This window comes from Thunnus thynnus, chromosome 8, assembly GCF_963924715.1.
Source record: "Thunnus thynnus chromosome 8, fThuThy2.1, whole genome shotgun sequence".
In the NCBI taxonomy this organism is placed as follows: domain Eukaryota; kingdom Metazoa; phylum Chordata; class Actinopteri; order Scombriformes; family Scombridae; genus Thunnus; species Thunnus thynnus.
This window is the reverse complement of record NC_089524.1, coordinates 16,130,204-16,148,578: the sequence shown is the minus strand read 5'-3', so window position 1 is coordinate 16,148,578 and position 18,375 is coordinate 16,130,204. Positions and strand designations below refer to the sequence as shown.

Below are 18,375 nucleotides of genomic sequence, written 5' to 3'. Positions count from 1 at the left end.
ACAATAAAGCAAAGACAGATTTATATTCTGATTTAGGACACCTGATCAGTGGGGCAACACTCAGCCACAAAGGGTTATTTGATTCAGACCAGGTATGCGGTCACTGTTTATGGCACATGGGAAAGCACCAGTTTCACTGTTGTTCATCAGTCTGCCGTCCTCATTCTCCTATAAAATGGTGTTTCTTTTGTACAGTATCACCGGTTTAGTTATCATCTGATAAAACTTGGATTTTTACCAAATACTCCTTTTTTCTTGGCAAAGACTCAATTGAAATCACATTCCCTCCATACAAATGAAAACACACACACACACACACAAAAACACATTTTGTAATTGCTAACAGGCTGCGGGGCATATCCTCAGAGGACCCAACCCAATTCAATTTCGAGGTCCTTCTTAGAAGCACACACAAAAGTAAGTACATAATTTTGAACGGATTACTCAGTGCTTGTACAGGAGGTACTCCCACCCTCCAGCGAAATCACTAACTGCAGGCCATGATGGAAATGACATGACTTGACATTGTGCAGAGCTCTGATCTTAAACTTAACAAGCCTTTTAGATGCAGGGAGGATGATGATGGATGGAGATCATAACCATTAAAGATTTAAACTGGTTACATAACAGACCTCATGTCTCAAAGAGGGCACTGTATGGGGGCACCATTTTCATCCTGTCAACTTTATCTTTGGAAACTTTGCTGACATTTGACCTTTATTTATCCAGGAAGGTTTGCTGAGCACACAGGTCCCTTTTCAGCTACGTATTGCTTCACACTCAGTCAGTTAAAGGCATTCATAGCCAGGAGATACCTAATATAACCATAGACGTCTACTGTTCGCCATTAAACATCCCTGCTGGACCAGCAGAGTGGCAGACTCTTCACTAATAAGCGCATGAATAATTGTTGATAAGGAAGGGTAGTAAAGCTGCAACGATTAGTCAATTAGTTGATTAATCAGTTGACAGAAAATTAATCAGAAAATATTTTGATGATCGAATATAATAATATATATAATTTTATTTATTTTTAAAAGCAAATATGCCAAAAACTCAGCTTTGCTTTGGCTTCAAAAATATGATTTAATTCTTTTCTTTGTTGTGCATGATAGTAAACTGAATATGTTTGGGTTTTGGTCTGTTGTTCGGACAAGATAACCTTTACTCAAGGAAATTAGAATGGACATTTTCACTATTTCCAGGCATTTTATAGATAAAATGATTAATGAAGAAAATAATTAGAAGATTAATCAATAATGAAAATTATCACCCTAAAGGGTGGCAAGTTCAGATTTTACCTCTAAATCAATTTTCCCTCTCAGGTCATGGATTCAAACAGTTGACCCTCAGCTCACAAACCCATTTTCTAAACTTTAAGATGACTTCTAAGTTGTATCTCCACTTTGTAATGTCAGGTCATGTATGAAGCTCAAGCTTTGCCAAAGCCAGTCAGAGCTGAGAGCAATGGCTGAGACGTGTTAGGCCCGATGTTTTTGCTGCATAGTGCCTAATGACATTAGGCTGACCCAAACCCTCTACTTCAGAGAGGAAGCCCAAATGAGGCCAAGTCCTTGATCCCGTGATAAATGCTCTGCTGAATACAGACACTCGTTAACAGTGAGGTGCCTGGATTTTCCCATTAAAGCTTCAGGAGTAACACTATTACTTTTAACACATTCCAGTGGGGTCTTAATCCACATTAAGCCAAAACAAGTGGCAAAGGCCCAAATCACCTGGGGAGGCAAAGGAAAAAGTAGTGAAATATGATACAGAGGTGCATAGTGTAAGTTTAAGACTGGTTTTAGTTAAACACCATTTTGGCATTTGGTGATTATTTAAGGCTGGTGGACCCCATGCTCTGGACCCCGCCGTGTTTACATATGGCATTTGATGGTCACATTACACTGGCCCTGTTCACACCTGGCATTAACATGAGTCTTGAGTGATCGGATCACAAGTGGACAGTTCTAAGTACAGGTGTGAATGCACCCAAGACGCCTTGAGAACGCGTTCTGATCTGATCTGATTGCTTAGTGATCTGGGTGGGCCACATATGGTCACATTGTGTACGCAAATGTGTCCTGGGCCACATTGAAGGACCGCCTACTCAACTGAAGTTCTCTGCGTGAGCAGAAGTATGTAATCATTCCCACGCCAACAGTGTCATATTGAAGTGTGAAACAACAAGAAGAAGCCACAACAAAAATGCAAGCAAAAATAAACAGGCAAAATGGATTCTTGTGGATGGAGTACACATGAAACATGCTGTCTGATTTCCGTTAGGGCTAAATAGTTTTAGTTTTGCCTGAACGTCAACGTCTTTGCAAACTTTGCAAACAAGGCACGGGAAGTGCATTTCTGCCTCCCGCTGGATAAAAATAGCAGCGCATTTGGTCTTTGCAAATAAGAAATGATATACGTGTTTATTTGCATATAGAGCGGGGAAGTGAGATCTGATCACAAGTGGTCACTCGAGACGCAAGTGGAGACGCATTCTAATGTTAGGTGTGAACTGACGTGCTTAGAGCTGTCTACTTGTGATCGGATCACCCAAGAAGCATCTTAATGCCAGGTGTGAACAAGGCCACTGTGGCTCTTTATCACTTCACGTCTTCAGGAGCCCGAGGGGTGGCTTGGCTAACATTACCAAACATTCCTGCCAGCAGTTAATTTAGCCCCTAGACAGGCTAAGATAGCAAGGCCATTTAAATTAACAGTGATGGATAAAGCTCATCCGTTGACTTGAGAATTCAGATTTTATCATATATTAAGCCCCTGAGGGCCTTGATCTCTTCTCATGCTCCCTGCCGTCCGGTTCATCCACCAAGACGTCTGCTGTATGTGTCTCTGGGGAGGTTGGTTGGTGGGCTTTGAGCACGTCACGTAGGGACATATGCAGAGCAAGGCGTTGTTTATGTGCATGTCTGGAGATTATGTAACAGGCAAGGGTTCGAGTGGGACAGTTCCTTTTAGCCTGTTTACGAGGAAGCTCGGTGGCAGCAGACACACCTACTCATGACTCTGATTTAGTGCTGAAAAAATAAAACCTTCATCTCCAGACAAGGGGTCCCTGAAGTCTGTCTTATGTTGTTTAGTCTCTATTGTGTCAGCATTGACCCAATACGTAGACAACACGTCCAACAATACAGTCATATTACTTCCCAGCATCCTGCAATTGTCACCATTGTTTGACTCTACAGTGCAATAAAGACAGAAGAGGTTGTCAAGATTCTTTCTGTGACTATTTCAGTTCAGTATGCAAATTTAATTGTGGGGAATTCAAAGCATTAATCACCAAATACCAAATGTGCCTCGTGCATTTCCTTGTAACTCTCAGGTTTCAGGTTAATTGTGAACAACAACAAGCATGTTGATGGTATGTACAGTAGGTTCTACCCCGGAAAGGTTTATATTTTCACATAACTTGCAATGTAAATTATCATTTTACTCACACCTACTATAAAAGTAAAAGATAAGATCTCAGCAAGCAGTATTCTTCACATTTCTTCAGCCAGTCTTTAGATGGCCACATCACACTGTAAAAAATATACAAATTGACTTGTGTTCAGTTTTGACATTTTGTCTATAACAACAAAAAGGAAATTTTTCTTTTGATGCGACGTAATTAGACTTACAGCTGAAACAATTTGTTGTTTAGTCAGTTGACAGAAAATAATTTGATTTAATAAATTAATTATGTAATAAAAGTAATTTAAGCAAAAATTGCCAAAAAAATGTTTTCAGCTTATTGAATGTGAATATTTGGTGTTTTTTCTGGACTTCTATGATAGTAAATGAAATATCTTTGTGGTTTTGACTGTTGGTCTGACAAAGCAATACATTTGAAGATGTCACCATGAAAGACATTTTATTTCTGACATTTTATTTGCTGACATTTTCTAGACCAACTGATTGATAAAGGAAATAATCAAACAATCATGAAAATAGTTGCACCCCTAATCAGACTTGTCCCTAACAATTAAAAACATTCTTTTTTTTCTTAAAACAAGGGAAGGCATCTTTAAAACAATCAGAACATGCTTCTACTAACAAAATAATGATACTTGACTGAGACATATTCCTAAAATAAATGAATCTCCACTAAATGTGTTAATTGACTCCACTGGTTGATGTTCAAACTTGTTTTGTCACAGAAGTTGATGGAAAAGTGGATGTGACCGCTCCCATGATCTAATTTATCTAACTAGATGGGTAAACATGAGGGGCTCCCAGGTCCCCTGTTGAGAACGAACGCCCTCTTGCAAAAATACTGGTGTCTTTGTTTTCAGAGAGGGTGATCATTAGTTGAGCAGCGTGTTGAGGGGCCGGCTTGGTTGTTTGCAGTCATGCAGTTGTTTTGACCTTTTCAGCAAGTCAAATAGAGAAGCCACTTTCAGTTCTCTGAACCCTCTACAAACCATTTTACATTTACATGTGGCATGATAGTTTTGTGAGTTTCACTTGCTAGTTTACAACTGAAACTGGCAGTGTGCACAAGGGTCAGAGCTGCGGTGGCAGTATTTCCTGTAACTTTTGAATGATTTTGGCTCGTTAATAAAAAAAAAAATAATGAGCAATAATCTTTTAAAACAACACTCATTTTTTCAGCCGGTTAATAAAATGTCCTCATAAAATGGAGGCCTGTGGTTGATTTCTGACATGACAATGAATTCATTGTGATCATTTAGGGAAGACACGACTAAACTGCTGTTTCCTGAGGCCTCGCCGTCAACTAATCGGAGTCTTTGCTGACCTCATCTGGCGTAGAAGCTGAACTGCAGCTTTCAAATCAAGGAGCCAGGCAAAAGCAGATCTCTGAGCAACAGTGAGTCGTCAGTGAGCGCTCTCCTCTGTTGTTGCAGCCCCCACCCTCCAGCTATTGTTTTGAAACATACTCATTGAGGGAGGGGGGGTTATCACTGGAAGACTGAGGTCTAATTTATTCAGCTGCCTCCCCCCACAGGGAGTGTTTGTATGCTTTGGGACGGGGACGTGTGCCGATGCATCTGGGACCTAATGGAGAGCACATTGTATTTTTCTGATGTTGTAAAGCATCATGTGATAAACCCAGAGAGATGGTGGAGACCACACTTTGCTCCTGCACGTGTCTTCATGTCATATAGAGCCACACATTGAGTCTCCTGACAGTACTTAAGGCATTCAGCTGACCCCTCTTTCTCTCCTGAGCAACTCGCAGCGTCAAACAGGAGACGAGCTGATTGGTGGAAAAGTCGGCTGTAGTTGGTATGGAATGCAAAACTTTGTGGTTACAGGACTGTTTTGATAACCAGTCCCCAGTAAAGAACTTGACTGTGCCGTGTCACAGCGTGATGGTGGCTCTGACACAGATGTCTGGGTTTAGAGGCACTGGCCTTGAGGCCGGAGGTGTCCAGAGCTGGAATGTGCTGCCTTGTGGTCCTGGAGTCTTTGCTGGAGGGGCGGGAGTTCATGTGTGTGTGTGTCTGTGTGTGCACTGCTGCAGTCTGCAGGGAAGGCCCATGTTGAGGTTAACACAGCAAGTGGTCCTTACATAAACCACCACATGTCTTCCTCCTTGAATAAAATGTACAGTTTGCTTTGTTTTTCTTGGACACTGAATGGCAACAAATTTATGGAGGGTTTTCTTTTTCTGCCCAACATTTCTTCTAACTCCTCCAGGCCAAATCTGCCAATCATCTAAATTAATTAAATCCAACGTGCTCGTCTTTTGTTTATGTTTTTGATGAGAACACATTCCATCCGAAGCTTGTAGACATTCTTCTCTCTCATTGTCCCAGGTGTGTAAATGCTCAGGTCAAAGACAGGAATGTCTTCTCCTCACGTTGTTTATCGACCCTCAAATCACAAAACTCGTGCAAGTCGCTCACTGTGGAATGCAACACATTTACTCCACTTGTCATCACATGAGTGTAGATCTGCCATGCTTAAAATATTGTTTCCAAACCGCTGTTTAAAAACCATTTATAGTTGCTTGGTAATCTGACAAGAATTTATAAGAGTAGGTCAATGAGCTGACTTTTTTTTTCCAGGTTTTACTTACTTGCCTCATGTTTTTTTTTTCTTCTTTGCATTGCCCCAGGAAAGAGAGAAAGAGGAGGAAAACTGTATAAATGTGGAACGCTGCATTACAAATCTCATTACTTCTAAAGCACATGAATCCACCCAGCAATGTGACTTTGAAACGGTGTTACATTGCGCTGATATTAGCTTCAATGTCAACGTGACTAATAAAAACTTCCAGTATTCTCATCTGTCTTTGAGTGTCATCGCTAATATACAGTTCAAAAGGAAATCCACCATCTCAATCAGCTTTTCACGCTGATTCTTAATAAAAAATAAGCACATTAAAAGGAAGCTGCACAGTCAACATGAGGAAATTTAAAGAAGAAAAACATCTGGTGCATGAAAACTATTTGGGGCATGACAGATCAGGACTCAATTTGAATCCCATGAATACAGATGATTGTATTTCTATTGTTGCAGAAACACACTGATAAAGAGCGGCGTGACATAACACACAAAAGAAAACAGGAACAACAAGATATCAAAGCCAATTCAGTTTATTAATTCTCATGAATAGGTCGTCCTGTGCCTCTAGAGTCGCATGTATAGTTGTTGGCAGACAGTGGCAGTGAGTAATGTTGTAGGTGAAGTACGGGAGGGGGGCGGGGAGAGAGGCTTGAGCTCCGCCCCTTTGTTTTCTCACCATGTGACCGGAGCGGAGTGGGGTTTTAAGACGCGCTCAGGTCTCAGTCAAAGAAGAGCTGTTCTAACTCGCAGTGGATCCAGTATATTGTCAAACTATCGGGGAAACTTTTGGAGAAACGACAACATGCGTTGTAAAATGAGCTACACTCTGCCCTGCACGCCGGGAACTTCACCGACATATTCGGGACGTTTGATGTCTTACAGGGCGAGATGTGTCAGGTAATAGACTCATTTATGAAGTTCACCATAGGTTATATACATGGATTTGCTCACTCTTACATGGGCTGTGTCTTAGGTTATACACATGGCTGTGTAATGTATATTTCTATATCTGGACTGAAGACATTTAACTCTCAGCTGAGTGTTTCATGCCATCTTGGGACTATTTGCTGTTTCTCTCTCTCTCCCTCTCTCTCACTCTCTCTCTTTCTTTCTCTCTCTGTGCCCCACGTTTTTTTGTTACTCTGCCATCAGCTGTTTGGTATGCAGACCACTCACATCTCACTCTGGTTGTGGCACACCAGCATGTTTTCCACAGCTGTGGCATCTGTTTCGCTGTGTTGCCCCCCCCTCGGGCTGCCCTCAGCGCGCCGTACGTGCGCTTCAGCACGCAGGACGCATATGCGTTATGGACTATTGAAGAGCTCCATATGATAATCAAAGTGTGCTGCTTGACAATGGTCGCATTTAGATGCAGGCCTAATATTTTAAATGATTTCATAGCAAGTTTAACTGTAGTTGCTGAAGTTAGTTTGTGCATTTTAACTTCTCCCCTCCAAATTGGGTCACCAAGCGCCGTTAAACTTTGCCACATTACATATTTTGCATCTCAAGAGACTCCGTTATATGTTAAAAATGTTTATATATTTTTATATATAATGAGATTTTTGCTCTCATTCTGATTTTACTACAGAGTTTGTAGATTTAAATCGGCTCAATCCAGGAGAGTTTATGTCTCCACATGTGAGCAGTTTAACCCTGTTGATCGCTCTTAAAGTGCGTTTTCTCTCTACACTTCTTCTTTCACATATAATTTTATAAAAACATAAGTCTGCACATTATGTTCCCTCTCATGTCTCAGATGCTTTTCAGAGCACCTTCTAGCGGCGTGCAAACGAGTCGCTCCCTTCTTTTCTGTTTTTGCATCCACATCCGAGCAGGGCGGTGGGTTGTGCAAGAGAGTCTTTCAGGACAATAATCTGTTGAGACGGCTTAAGATCCAGTTTTTTTTTTTGTGTGTGGACTGTGAGGTAAACTCCGAAACTTGGCATCGTTGTATTAGAAGGAAGCTATAGCTATAGCTGAGTAAGTTGATCGTCTTTTGTGTTTACATGTGGATTCGCTTTTCTCTTTCTTTCTCTTGAGGGGGAAGGGGGATGGGGGAGAAAAGAAAAATGTTGCGCTGCTGCTCCGAAGTGATCTGATATCAAAGTGGGAATGCAACAAGAAGTGATGTGGATTTTCGGCATCTCACCGGAACCTGATAAAAAACGTGTTTTAACAGAGAATGGAGAACAGTGAGTTTCATTAGATAATGTTATCTGATCGCAGGCGGCGGCAGCAGCAGCGGCGGCCGCACCCGGAGCACAACTCCTGCAGGATCAGGCACACTCCTTCACCGTGATCTGTTTGCATTTCAGTGGAGTCATGCATAGATCCCCTGCTTCCGATTTTTGGTTTTATACGGAAAGATTGTAGTGAGATGTGTTGCATCTTACTTTGGCTTCTTACCTTGTAATAATGTTTCAAATCATCTTTAAAATGTGCTACAGCATTTTGATCATCACTGTCTGTTCATGTGTGTGTGACCATGCTCTTATTCATGCATGACATAGTATTTAATCCAGAGTTGGTCCTACTGATATCAGACATGATGTGAGACTACTGATTTACTGCTGTTTTAACAGAAATTTACACTTGGTCAAGTTTATTTGTACGACTCAGTATTACTGTAGCTCCGATATCAATATGACACATAAAAGTCCTCCCAACATTAAGAAAACCTCATTTATTGTGTGGTGTCTGTGACAAAGGCGGCAAATCCCTCAAGGATTTTTCTGATTCATTATGGGAGCTTTCTGGCTTTCTGAGTGTTAAGCATGAGACTTTTTCACCTCTCACCTCCTTACTCTGATGCTTTTTCATATAAATCTCCAGTATGGCTTTTAGCATAGTCCGGAGTGGTTCAGCAGCACCATGTTTGTAACTTGCCATCTCTCAGTGGGTGTTGGAAAGTGTTCAACACTGTCATCTGTAGCAAGTGCACTAAAAATAGTATGGTGTTTTTTTTTTTTGGGTCTGTGTGTTTTGGAAAGGGATTCAATCCCGTATCTGTTCATCTCATTCTTTGGAAACAGATGTGACGGTTAATCAGAAAATCTTACCAGTGAAATTCGGGGAGGACTATGAGGATCAGATTTGGCAGCTGGTGAATTTGAAAGCATTGATATCGATCTAAAGCACATGATAGGCAGATGGTTACTGTGTGTTAACGCTTGCTCTTTTTTTCTCCACAGTGCATCCGGTGCCAGTGTAGTCGCCATCGATAACAAGATTGAACAGGCCATGGTGAGTTTTCCACACACACACACACACACACACAGAGGACAGTTGCTAAAAAGAACATATTGGAACATTTGGAAGAATATCTAATGTTCATAAAAGCTTCATTTGCTGCTCTGAACAACCAGATTTCAGTTGGCCTGTCTTAGTAAAAACACACTAGAGATTCATACTAAATATTCAGTTTCGCTGACACAGTTTGATTGACAGATGATCTCTTGAAAATGCAGTCGCTAAACCCTCACAGCAATGACACCTCAGCACAAGAGATGTTGAAAGAAAGAAAAAGATCTCACATTTCCACTTTAAGTTCTGAGATGCCGTACATCCTTTTTCTTTCTTTGACAACCGGATCAGCTGTTTTTTTTAAAAGGTTGCTTTTTTTAGCAAATGTCACATTGGAATGAATCTGTCTTGTATGCTAATTTCAGTCTCTTTCTCCTCTTACCCTCAGGACTTGGTGAAGAGCCACCTGATGTACGCTGTTCGTGAGGAGGTGGAGGTGTTGAAGGAGCAGATCAAGGAGCTGTACGAGAGAAACTCGGTGCTGGAACGCGAGAACGCCGTGCTGAAGTCGCTGGCCAACTCGGATCAGCTCAACCAGCTGACCAACCAGCTCACCCAGGGCAGCAGCACATCGCCGCCACTGCAGCAGCAACAACTGGCGGTCGTCACAAACAGCACCACCCCGTTGGCTCACCACGAGGGGAGTCAGAGCGTCCCTCATCAGCCCAACATCACCTCGGCGTGATCCCCCTTCCCCCGACACACACGCTCAAACACACACCTCCCACGGACAGGAGCGGAAGATCCTGTTAGAAAAGACAACAACTACTACCGTCCCCTTAGCTCCATAAAGCAAAAGGCTCAGCTCTGCGTTTAATATGCTCCATTCGAGGAAAAATCAACAACAGCAACATCATTGTTTGCCACAGAGAGCCATGCTTCAGTGTGTGCATGCTGCCGTCACCGGGCCTTTGCATTATTAAGACATTTACCACCCCTTGAGAAGTCTTATTCTGGCCTTGTGGTTGGCTGCAAGAAAGCTGCAAAAGAAGAAAAAAAATGGCGGGGCAGGGGAGCCAGAGTGCAACATAAAACTGCATACTGTTCTTGTGCAGGAGACGGGGGTCAAAGGGCACAGAGAGCTTGATTTGTTGGGGCGACAAGTGGTCAAAGAGGGTGGCGCGACCCTGCGAGGGGCCAGCTGTGGCGACGTAACATCCAGCAGGGACGTTATACTGTCCTCCCAGTATCCCCCACCCCACATCACTCCAGGGCTGGAAGTGGCCAGAGGGCCGAGGGAGAAGTCGGGGAGAGGGTTCGTCCTCCCCGAGCAGAGGAGGGACGCCTGCGGGCGCCTCTGCTCGAGCGGAGCGAGTCGAGTGCCTCGGCTTGTTATATGCTGCAACAAAAAGCTTGTGTTGTTTTCTCAGAGCCACCATACTTTGACATGAATCATAATACTTATTAGTTCAGTTTTAGTATTTGCATTTATTTATTTCAGGGCTGCTATTTTCATAATGTAAATGAACAATGTCATGGAGATACTTATTAAAAACAAAAAAACAAAACTCTCTCTTTGGTCTTTTGGTATTTTAGAATCTGTCAGGTATTAAATTTGGTAGTCTCTTGCAACATGTAGATCTCAGTAAGTAGGCAATAAGTTCCATAATAGACATTTTCTCTTCTCATGAAATAGTGCTAACACTAAAGCCGAGCTTACATTAGGTGAAATCCAGGTTGAATGTATATTTTGTAAAGTGTAAAGTATTAAGAGTGAGGAGGGTTTGTACAGGAGAAAACCTGTTAAGATATGAAATATGTGATGGGATGTTTCGATAAAGAAAACTATTAATTTACTTTTTCTAGACTTGTCAAAACGAAAAACAGACATGAATTGGGGGTTTGGTTTTGGGGGGATGAAAAGCTGTGAAAATTGTTCGACCTACTTTATAACCAAAGACGCAAAGCTGTGTAAGTCTGTCGTTTTTCCATTTTTAAATGCACACTCTATATTTTTTTTTTCTACTCTCTCCTCCCCCTATATTTTTTGTTTTGCATGTTCTGCATGATCTATAATCAAACCACTTTCTTACCTCATGTTTTTAATCCAGCACTCATTTTTCTATCGAGCTGTCAGTCTGTGAGTGATTTGTGAAAGGACTTCTGAAAGAGAAAAGGAACAATGGGCAGAGAGGGTGGATTAAGTAGGTGAGGGTAAGAAAAAGAAAAGAATGGAAAGGTGTTTGCGTCGGTTGGAGGGAAGAGACTTGTACGCAAAACAGTCAGAAAAGGAGCCATCTTTTTTTTTTTTTTTGTTTTGTTTTCATGTAAATGCTGTGTTGAATTTCATATGCAGAGAAAGGTTTTTTGTTACATTGCAGATTTTAATGTATTTAACAAATGCAGCATTTAGATTTCGATTGTAGTGTACCAACACTTTGCTTACAAAGATAAAAAAAAAAAAATAACTAGACAAACAATATCCGCAAAACAAAACAATGGAAACTATTAAACATTTCACAACTGAAAGCTGGAGCACCCAGTCGATTGTGTATGCGCATATTATGGGATGTCCTGTCTGTGTCACGTCTTTTGTGCCTCCTGTGCCGTCACCTGCTGTCGTCAGGTGATACGGTTTATTTCTTCGTGGCTTAGAACCAAACCAAAATGCTTGGTAATTGTACAATCAGTCATCTTTCTACAGGATGGACTCTATGATTTCCTTTTTTTTTTTCTTTCACAAATGGGCTTATTTCTCTCTTTAGATTTTTTTTCCTGTTTTTCTTTCATTTGAAGGAGATGCCGTGTACATGCCAAGTGTACTGTATGGAAGTGATCACTGAGCCTTGGAGAAAATATCTTAACAATGCCCTTGTAATGTGCTGTTCAGACAATTTTAGTTTTCAGTCAAAAATAAATTACTGTTTTATTAAGAATGTCTTCATGTGTTTTTATTCTCACAACCCTTTTTTAACCAGGTAAAGCATCAATATTGTTGAACATTTCCACACTTTTGTTACCATGAACACATTTTTTAACTAAATCAGAATATTTTTTCACAACAGACATTGATTCTTTTTCACAGCAGACAATTTGAAATTCGAAAAGCACACTCGTAACGACTAATAACGTTAAAGAAAACTTTGTTCTGTTTCAAGTGTCCCATTAAGGCGTGACAGCGAGCAAGCATGCACGATACCACGACCCTGAAACGGAAGCAGCTAAATGGAATTCAGTCATCATGATTTTTTAATAATTATTTACACACTTGCTTCACTGAGGCGTGTCAAAATGCCTTCTGAGAAAAAAAACAGCATTGCCACGCAAGTCCACAAACTTCTCCTTTTGGAGTAGTTGTCTAACAAGTTAGAAAAAAAAGGGTACCATATTTTGTAGAACTGGAATGGCTTGTCCTTTAAAATAAATGTCTCCATGTGCATGAATTCCAGTAGATTTGATCAGTTGCGTTATAAGTGGAGGATGTTCAGACACTTAAGAAATACTGTGTACATTGTGTAGCAGTGAACACGAGAATTTTAAGTAGCTGAACCTTAGAAATCTCCAGGATACAAGCAAGTGGGGCAAGACTAGGAGTTATTCCAATTCCCCTCAAATTCTTGCAGAACTGACCAAAATAAAGATATACAGTGACATCCAAATGTACAATGTAAAAATGTTTTATCTTCAGTCTTACATTTAGAAAAAGTTCTAGACAATTTGGGTTTTTTTTTTAATTAATTCACTGGTGTGATAGGAAGTCTATTACATGTATTATTTTAAATTGTATTTCATTGTATTTATTTATTCCCCCCCCCCAAAAAAAAAATCTAAATGAATTCCCATTTTGCATTTTTATCATAACAGAAGTGTTAAACCGTGTAAATAGAAGGCAAATGAAGTAAAATAGACAGGGAAAGAACAGTAAGGGAGTGAGAATAAAGAGAAATATTTGTTAAATACAATAAAAAAAAAAAAGTTTGTGTGGATACTTGTGTGTTTTTATATAAGAGAAAATTTATCAAATATGTTAAATGTCAGGAAAAGGATGGTAATGGCATCTGTGAATTAAAAAAAAATACTTTTGTAATAACATTTGCAATGAAATTTCTTCTTGGGTCTTTACATTTTAAATGCACAGTATGTCTATAATGTGAACAGCTCTAGTTTATTTCAACAGACCAATGACGTTATGCCAACTATGACCAGTTGACGTTAGATTCCAGTCAAACCACTGATAAAAGGGCCAAAATCTTTTCCCTGTAATTCCTCAGTACACACGAGACTGTGATAGTGATCTGTTGTATCTGATTGTTAGTTTGGAAGAACTTTGTAAGGAAATTCCTTCAACAAACAGCCTCCGCGCATTCTCAAGAAGGATAGATAAGACAGAACTATCTGATTTCTTTCTGAAGCAGGAAGGAAAGATGACACCTGCACAGAGGCATGTATGTGTAATCGTAAATGACTGCATCCTTAGTCACTCATCACCTTCCTGTCATTTCAGACATAAATTAGCACGGCGTACTTGTTCAGAAAGGTAGTTATTTTCAAAGCAGCATGGGCATGGAGTGTCATGTCCCTTATCACCCCCCCAGGCTGATGTCCACTGACAGCTGATGTGAATTTCATAACTGGAAGATCTCAATGTAAAATATTTCTTTGGCTTCTTTCTGCCGTTGGATACCCAAATCAGTGACTCTGTCTTCTTGTCAGAGCCTGTCTTTTCCTTCACTGTCTAATATATCTGCTTTCTCTCATCAGGTAGTGACTCAGGATTGCTTGGCAACGTCTCTGACACTTGTGTGAGTTTTGTCACGTCCTAAATCAAACTGTGGTTGTCACGCTTGCTTCTCAACAAACACAAAAAAACACATGACTTATAATAACTCTTCCATGTCAACAAAGAAAGGATATTAAAGCATATTTAGTTTCACCACAGGTGTAAATTGATATAGTCGTTTTAAGCTGCCGTCCTTGGAGCTGTAGTGATGAAGATAAAGCTGGGTAAACCTGTTATGTTGTCAGAGAAAAGCTTTAAAATTTTTTTAAAAAGTTTTAACTCCATAGAAAAGATGTTCTTAACATAGTGAATGCATTACTGGCACCTTTGCTTCATCCTTGAAAACTGCAGTTGTTAAGGCCTTATTTAAAAAAGGCAACATAGATACCTCTACCGTCAACAACCTCTGATTCATCTCAAACTTACCCTTTTTAGGCAAAATTATAGAGAAATAAGATTTAATCAGCTAACTTTAAATGTTTTTATCAATTTCAATCAGGCTTTCATGCCAATCACAGCACAGAGATGGCTCTTATAAAGGTTTTAAATGATATTTGTTTTAAGAGTAATTCAGGCAAGACATCAATTTTAGTGCTTTTAGATCTTAGTGCAGCCTTTGATACTGTCGATCACATTTTTACATAGACTGGAAAACTGGGTTGTTTTTTCTGGAACAATTTTAAAATGGATGAAATCATACTTGGAGGGCAGGGATTATTTTGTCGCTATTGGGAACCATAATTCAAAACATATGCCCTTGCCCTGTGGTGTACCTCAAGGATCGATTCTTGGCCCACTTCTGTTTGACCTGTACATGCCCCCAATTGGCCACATCCTTCAGAACAACAACCTTGCTTATCATAGTTATGATAATGACATATAGGACTGATGACTACTGTCCTATAGAGTCATTGTGCAAATGCGTTGTGCAGATAAATAACTGGATGTCTCAAAATGTCTTGCAATTAAACAAAGAAAAAACTGGTAATTTTATTTGGCAGCAAAGATGAGAGGCCCAGGTTTGCTGCTCACTTAAAGGACAGGGCACTAAAAACAAAAGAGCAGGTTAAGAACTTTGGTGTTTTAATTGAGCGACCAAAGTTAAAACAGTCATGTAAAAGCAATAACAACATCAGTATTTTATCACCTTAAAAACATCGACAACATCATCAACCTTGTGAAAAAACAAGATTTGGAAAAATTGCTTCATGCTTTTATCTCCAGCAAAACTGATTACTGCAGTAGACTTCTGACAGGACTTCCAAAAAAGACCATCAGGCACCTGCAACTTATTCAAAACCAAAAGGACAGCCCACATTACCCCAGTTCTTAAATCTCTACACTGGTTGCCAGTAAGCCACAGAATTGACTTGAAAGTCTTATTACTTATTTATAAACCTCTTCATGGAGTTGGCCCTAAATATATTGACTGATGTGGTTGAGCAATATAACCCTGCAAGACCTCTTAGATCACTAGGGAGTGGACTGCTAGTGGTGTCCAGAGCAAAATCTAAACAAGGAGAAATGGCTTTAGTCTTTCTGCAACACAGCGCTGCCCCAACCCTCACAGCTTTAAATCCACACTGACAACCTTATTGTTCTCAAGCGCTTGTATTATTATTGTATTATTATTATTATGGTTTTAGTCTTTGTATTTATTTTTATTTTTTTTAACTTTTATTTTTTAATTATTTTTATTTATATATAGATTTGATCTCTTTTGTTTTACTCTTTTTCACTTGTGTTGCTTTAACTCATCTGTACAGCACCTTGAATTTTCCTCTTTGTCGAAATGTGCTTTATAAATAAAACTGCTTTGCCATAAATAATCTCTGATCGTTAGTGATCTCTATCTTTGGCCTGTTGACACAAAAGACAAATTTTCAGGTGGGTGGGGAGTTTTTGTTCCAAAACATAGAGGCTGTCAAAAAAAAAAAAAAAGTTTTCAAAATATTGAGTCACAATCCTAACACTTCCCTGCAAACAAAGCCTGACTCAATAACCTTTTAAAATATGCTTTCTTCCTCTCTAAAAGCCCCAATCTTCATAACCCGCATCACTTTCATACTATTAATGAATACTCTGAACATGCACAGTATGGCCTTAAAGTTATAGATTGCTGTTAAGTACAAAACGTGCATAGATTGAGAAGAGCGAGTCACACCATTTCCTCAAGACTTCCCAAGAATGTTTCTGACTTTGAGTTTGGTCAGCAGGGCGTTGCACTTATTTGCACTTTACTGAGGAAAAACGTCAGCTTCCATGAAACTTGTTTCTGTGTTTACAGGTGCCGCCATGTGAATCCAATTTCCCTTTTAGAGTTTTACTAAGTTAAATGTAATCTGATAAGCTATCATTTAGGCCAAAAGGAAAGTTGGAAGAACCTTTCTGGCCCATTTTCTATCCCAGTCTCTGGGTTGACTTTTGGATGGCCTCAGATTTTTATTTGATCTAATCTGTGTTTTCAAGCTGTCTAAAATCATGTTAAAAAAGTTTTTCTCTCCCCATCTGGAAATGATGAGACACTGTGTTCTATATAACATAAACTGTGACACTAGTTGATAGATATGGCATGACATGATTTCATCCTTGAATGCTTTTCTGACACCACGCTTCTTTCTGTGTTGGATATGCTAAGCAACATATGTGCTAAACATTCAAAATGGGAAATGGGAAATGTTTTGTCTTTTTTCTGTATGTGAGAAAAAAAAACCCTCTTCCAACTTTCTTACTTCTCCATGAATGTACAACATTCATTACTTCAAAGGGAACATTGTTGCAAACTAAAAAACTGGATCAACCGGGTTTGCGTCACTACGACAGATTTGCCTATTCACCTACTTTCCACACATCATGTATGTTCCTGCTACAGCAGGTTTCAACTATGAGTCACTGAAGCTTGTACAGAGTTGTGGTAAGACCGGGGAGTGTCTCCCATGTCACTGTGAACAAATACAACTCAGTAAATGCGTGACCATGAATTAAGGTTGAATGCTAAAATCAACATCTCCTCCTCCTATAACTTGATTATCAACTTGTCCTGACGTGGTCTGACTCATATTGACACATATTCAATATGTGTCCAGAGTCACATATGATCCACATTCAGCAGATCATACTGGTTGTATTATGAGATTGGAATTAGTCAGAACATCTAGATAGATAAAGACAGAAGAGACTTATAATGATATAGTTATAATAATGATATGATGATAATTATAATAACTTTATGACTATAAAAACAGTAAAACCCAAGAGAAAGCAGTAAAAATGCTAAAATAATTAGATTACAAGAAGTATTTAAAAGTACAACACAGAATTTGAATTGTATAACAGCTGTTATAAGGCTTCATAAATTAACAAATGCTTTAAACAGATTTTAAGTGCATGATAATAATGATAAATATTTGATCATCATTCAACAGAATGCAATAGAAAGAATACTGACTGTACAACTGATGAAACTATTAACACCAACCTTTAGAAATGCCTTAATAGTTGATAAATAAATCCAATTAAATCTCTTTAAATTTTTATCCTTTTTTTGTCACAGAAATGGTCTGAAAAAGCTTAATTTAAACATTTCTTCAAAGAAAAATTAATAGATACATTTCTTTTTTTCAGAATAATTTATCATTCATCATGAAAGTAAAACAAATACAGTACAGCCCAAACTGGTAACAAATACTAAGACTTTATCACACATTAACAATTAATGCCGAGAATTCATACCAGAAAGTGATAAGCTAACATAGAAACACAAAAACAAAAAGAACTTCTACATTTCTGGGCGTCAAGTCAGTTTTTATTTTATAAAATCACAAATTTCCCTCAGGGGACTTTACAATCGTCACACAAAATCCTCTTTTCTCTTTCTCTCGAGTCGAATAAAGAAAAACTCCCCCAAAAAGCTGTTAATGAGGAATAAGGAAATATTATGAGGTTTTCCCCTTGTTGGCAAAACATTGACCACTAATGAATATGTAATCCTCACTCTTCTCTGTACTAAAGAATCTCAAACATCATATAAAAGTACCACAGAATCTAAATCATCATGTAGTGTCACACTGCACAAGCAGAAGGAAGTCTTATGTAATCCCTGTGGTGATTTGTGCTTTGCTGAAACTGCCCATTTGTGTGTGTATACTGTGTGTGTGTGTGTGTGTGTGTGTGTGTATTATGAAAGGACAGTTACTCACCATTCAGTCATCCGCCGCCACGCCTAACAATGACGGTGGATGAGGTCCTCTCTTTCTCTAGAGACTCACCACTGCCATCCAGTGACAAAATGGATTCACATGAGCTTTTGAACACTG

The 18,375-nt window shown here is 39.4% G+C and overlaps 1 protein-coding gene across 2 annotated transcripts in view; it reads left to right on the top strand.

The window, feature by feature from the left end:
* Positions 1–11,747, top strand: part of tsc22d2 (TSC22 domain family 2) — a 39,458-nt gene extending 27,711 nt beyond the window's left edge. For both annotated transcript variants that reach the window (XM_067596760.1, XM_067596761.1), the window contains 2 exons: positions 9,228–9,279; positions 9,728–11,747. In XM_067596760.1, the coding sequence (XP_067452861.1) occupies positions 9,228–9,279; positions 9,728–10,024 (349 nt within the window). In that variant the 3' untranslated portion in view covers positions 10,025–11,747. The remainder of the gene's footprint in view (positions 1–9,227; positions 9,280–9,727) is intronic.
* Positions 11,748–18,375: the final 6,628 nt, after the last annotated feature.